This window comes from Colobus angolensis, unplaced genomic scaffold, assembly GCF_000951035.1.
Source record: "Colobus angolensis palliatus isolate OR3802 unplaced genomic scaffold, Cang.pa_1.0 Scaffold90, whole genome shotgun sequence".
In the NCBI taxonomy this organism is placed as follows: domain Eukaryota; kingdom Metazoa; phylum Chordata; class Mammalia; order Primates; family Cercopithecidae; genus Colobus; species Colobus angolensis.
Genome location: NW_012122932.1, coordinates 5,547,546 through 5,552,258, shown reverse-complemented (window position 1 = coordinate 5,552,258; position 4,713 = coordinate 5,547,546). Strand labels below are relative to the sequence as shown.

The 4,713-nt window shown below is 46.1% G+C and overlaps 1 protein-coding gene across 1 annotated transcript in view; it reads left to right on the top strand.

Moving 5' to 3' along the window:
- Window positions 1–4,713, top strand: part of CCDC69 (coiled-coil domain containing 69) — a 49,880-nt gene that overhangs the window by 20,447 nt on the left and 24,720 nt on the right. The window contains exon 3 of the mRNA XM_011931619.1: window positions 2,394–2,500. Within this exon, the coding sequence (XP_011787009.1) occupies window positions 2,394–2,500 (107 nt within the window). The remainder of the gene's footprint in view (window positions 1–2,393; window positions 2,501–4,713) is intronic.

Sequence of the window (4,713 nt, the reverse complement as noted above, 5' to 3'; positions counted from 1 at the left end):
CCTCTGGGACTGAGTGGCACCAGCTCACTCCTCCTGTCTTGACAGGACTGACCAGCATTGGGTCGGCCTCATCCTCACATTTCTTCCTTATCCGTTGCCAGACCTTGCTTATGGAATTTTCTAATAATAATGCTAACATTAATAATAATGCCAACAACACTAGTATTAGGCTGTAATGCTTGTCATGAGCACTGATAAACATTTAGAGAACATTTCCTGAATAATAAGGAACATTTATTGAGTACTTCCAAAGTGCCTGGGCAACCACCATGTTGCCCAGGCTGGTCTCAAACTCCTAGGCTCAAGCAATCCAGACTCGTTGGCTTCCCAAAGTGCTAGGATTACAGGCGTGACCCACGGCAACCGGCCTGCACCAGGTTTTTTTGTTTTTTGAGATGGAGTCTCTGTGGCCCAGGCTGGAGTGCAGTGGTGCCATCTTGGCTCACTGCAACCTCTGCCTCCCGGGTTCAAGCGATTCTCCTGCCTCGGCCTCCCAAGTAGCTGGGATTTTTTTGTATTTTTAGTAGAGACAGGGTTTCACCATGCTAGAATTTTCACCATGCAGATTCTAGGGACCTACCACAGACCAAATAAATAAAAATCTCAATGGGGCTGAGGAAGCTGCATTTTTAGTAATATATATATATATGCTATACATATATTCATTTTTTATCTTTATTTTTATTTTTTTGAGACAGAATTTCGCTCTTGTTACTAGGCTGGAGTGCAGTGGCAGGATCTCAGCTCACTGCAACCTCCAACTCCCAGGTTCAAGCGATTCTCCTTCCTCAGCCTCCCAAGTAGCTGGGATTACAGGCACCTGCCACCACGCCCAGCTAAATTTTTTGTATTTTTGGTAGAGGTATTTTTGTATTTTGGTCCAGCCTGGTCTTGAACTCCTGGGCTCAAGTGATCCACTTACCTCGGCCTTCCAAAGTGCTGGGATTACAGGTGTGAGCCACCGTGCCTGGCCTACATTTCCTTTTGTGCACAAGCAAGCAGGATAAGGTGGTAGTTAGGAGTATTTGCTGTGGAAACAGATTGTGTAGGTTCATATCCCTGCTTCCTTAATTTTGAACTGGGTGACCTTGAACAAGTTGCATGACTCCTCTGAGCCTCAGCTTCCTCGTCTGTAGGTTGGGGGTAATAACATTACTCACGACTATTGGGTAGCTGTGAGGAGCAGGTGAGTCAGTCATCCCTCTGTGGTACTTGGAACAGTGCTGGACATGTTGCAGGCATGGTAAGTTCTCAGTCCTCCTACCCTGCTTTTGTTATTTTTATTGCCATTGTTTCCTGATTTAATCATCTCAGCCTCACTCATGTAGTAGGTGCTATAATTATCCTGATCCCATGTATTAGGTAACTGAGACACAGAGAGGATGACCACCAACTTAGGTCATACCTAGCATCTGATAGACTTGGTGGTGTGGCATTGGCAGAGCCTGTTTTGGAGTTTCCTTAAGCAGAGGCTAGACTTCCTGGTTGTGTTTGCTTCCTGCTCTCAAGTAGCACCCTCTACTACCAGCTGAGGAGATGATAAAGGTGAGGGGCCACACGCTCAGATGCTCATGGGCCCCAGCAGGTAAAGCAAACGACATGTGGCCCTTTGTATACATTTTTAATAATAGCAGGAGGTGAAGACTGTAGCCAGCTGCAGAGCCGCATCTTGGCCAGCCAAAGAGGAGGCAGCTGCTTCTGGCTCCAGCCCGTGGTTGACATGAAGGCATAAATTGCCAGTTCTTCTTTGAATTCTTCAAGAAAAATTGGAAATCAGAATTATTAAGTAAAAACTCCCCAGCTGTTAAACATCAACAACTAATTTTTAAATTATTATTATTATTGTTTTAGAGACAGGGTCTTGCTCTGTTGCCCAGACTGGAGTGCAGTGGTGCAGTCATAGCTTACTGCAGCCTCGTACTCCTGTGCTCAAGCCATCCTCCTGCTTTGGTCTCCCTAGTAGCGGGGACTGCAGGTGCATGACATCATGCCCAGCCTTTTTTTTTTTTTTTTAAAGAGACAGGGTCTCACTATGTTGCCCAGTCTAGTCTCCAACTCTTGGTCTCAAGTGATCCTCCCACCTCAGCCTCCCAAAGTGCTGGGACTATAGGTGCAAGCCATCATATCTGATGGCTTTTTAACTGATTTTTTTTTAAATGGGATAGAACACGGAGACCGGGGACAAAATAAGACCATTGGCTTATTTCTTGAAAGAGGATCTCCAAATCCAAAGAGACTTGAGGGGCTGTTTCTGGAGACTGGTCCCACCTGAGATCATTCTTGAGGCAGAGACCAGAGTTCTCATTCCTTAGCCCCATTTCCCACACTCTCTCTGCCAGCTCTGACTGTACTTCCACTCTGTGAGATTTTTTTTTTTGCTTTTTCATCTCTAGCTATAACTGTCCAGCTCTGTGCATCAGAGGAGGCTGAGCGGCACCAGAAGGATATAACCAGAATTCTCCAGCAACATGAGGAGGAAAAGAAGAAATGGGCACAACAGGTAAGTCCAGGTGCCCCCACCCCCTGTCTTTCTCCTGCTCAGCTAACCTTGGTGAATCCCAGAGTGAGTGCCTACCTTAGGTTTTTGTTGCTGTTCTAAGAGTCCCTTACTCATTTTGCCAAGAAGGGAGTCCTTTATCTGTTGAACACATATTTTTATCAGGTCACTATGTGCTGGGCACATTGGTTAAAACAAGCAGAGCTGGCAGCTGCTTTCATGAAGCCGAGAGTTTATTTGGGAAGAGTAAAAGCTGTTGATGCTGCTAGATTAATTGCCTTTCTGGGCCCACCTCATGGTTGGGTAGGACCACGGAACTCATTCTGGCTGATGTGTTGTAGAAAGAAGAACCAGTGTCACTTCTAGGGCAAGTATTTAGTTGCCAGTTCAAGGCCCTCAAGGTCTTTCTGTCTAGCTAAGTGACAGGACTGTTGGAATGGCCGCTCCATCAGCCTTATCTCTGGATGATTATCCCTGGATAATCCCTGGGCAGCAGAGCTCCCTGCCACACAAAATGGGTAGGTAGTGAGGGCAAAATAAGCCTTTTGTCTTAAGCCACTGAGACTTTGCTATTGTTTGTTATGGCCGCATGATGTAGCCTATGGTGACTGAGATGGGACATCAGACGCTAAACACAATTACACAGAACTACTTATTGCAATTATAAGTGCTATGAAAAGTTTATGGTGCTGTGAAAGGACATAATAGAACCCTTAACCAAGGCTGTGGGATCAGAGAAGTCTTCTCTAAAGGGATGATACTGAGGCTTTAAAATTACCCAGAAATGAAAATTGAGGGACATTCTACAGAATTTCCCGCCTATATCAGTCAAATGTCAAGGCCATGAGACATGAGGTAAGACAGGGGAACAATTCTAGATTGAAGGACACTAAGCGATGGGATGACTGAATGTAACCTGCAGTCCGGGATTTCCTTTTCCTCATTCTAACTTGGTCACTCACCCTTCGCCTCTCTTTGCCTCCATTTTTTCCTTTACCAGAGGGAGTGGGTAGAGCAGCAGGAGAGATTTGGTGGTGTACACAAGTTTTCTCTAAATTTTCTTTAGTTTAAATTATAAATATGAAATATGTTCAGGTAAATATTCAAAATTCTGAAATTTAAAGTCACTTCTTCAAAATAGATCTGGGCCAGGCACGCCTATAATCCCAGCACTTTGGGAGGCCGAGGCAGGCAGATCACCTGAGGTCAGGAGTTCGAGACCAGCCTGGGCAACATGGCGAGACCACCGTCTACACAAAAATACAAACATTAGCCAGGCGTGGTGGCGCATGCCTGTAATCCCAGCTACTTGGGAGCCTGAGGCAGGAGAATCACTTGAACCCGGGAGGCAGAGGTTGCAGTGAGCTGAGATCACACCACTGCACTCTAGCCTGGGTGGCAGAGCAAGAATCCATCTCAAAAAAAAAAAAAAAAAAAAGGCTCTGTAGTTATAAACTAATCACTCTATTAAATTGCATGGTTATTTATTACTAAAAGATTTTCTGCTAGATTTTTATCCACTCAGTCAACTTGCTGGGGGAGATTACTGTGTGCAGGGAGGGTGCGGCCTCAGCACTGCCAGGGGTACAGGGAGAAATCGGGTCCAGACCCTGCCCTCGGGTGTTCGCTGGGTGGAAAACTTCAGTGAGTGCCCCCACACACATTAAAATGGTCTTAGCTTAGATGCGTTTTTCAGAAACACACCTTTTATGAAAGGTAGGTTAACTGTATGCATCTGCCGGTCTTTAGTGTTTTGGTAGAGTTACCATGGTGATGTCATTTGGCCCTGACCATTACCTGTTGAATCCTTAACCTTGAGACTTGTAAGGGCCCTAGGAATTGTCAAGTTGAGTCCCTTCATTATACAGGGGAGGGAGCTCATTACACGAGAACTCAGTGGTATGCCGGGGCTAGAACCCCTTTAAGTCATGCCTTGCCTCTGGACATGCCCCATCAGCTGGACCTTCCAGGTGGCAAAGGGACTGGAAAACATCTCAATTGCAGGACAGTGAGAATGGCTGGCAGGGTTCAGCCTGGAGAAGAGAAATGTTGGGAACATGGGCCACTGTGCTCAGATCTCTGAGGGGCTGCCTGGGTTGAGGGAACAGGGCTCTGTGTGACCCCAGAGGGAAAATCTGGGACCTGATGGTAGAAGTTGGAGGTCACTTGCAACAGTAAGCCTTATGCGAGCAGAGAAACACCATAGGAGGCTTCCT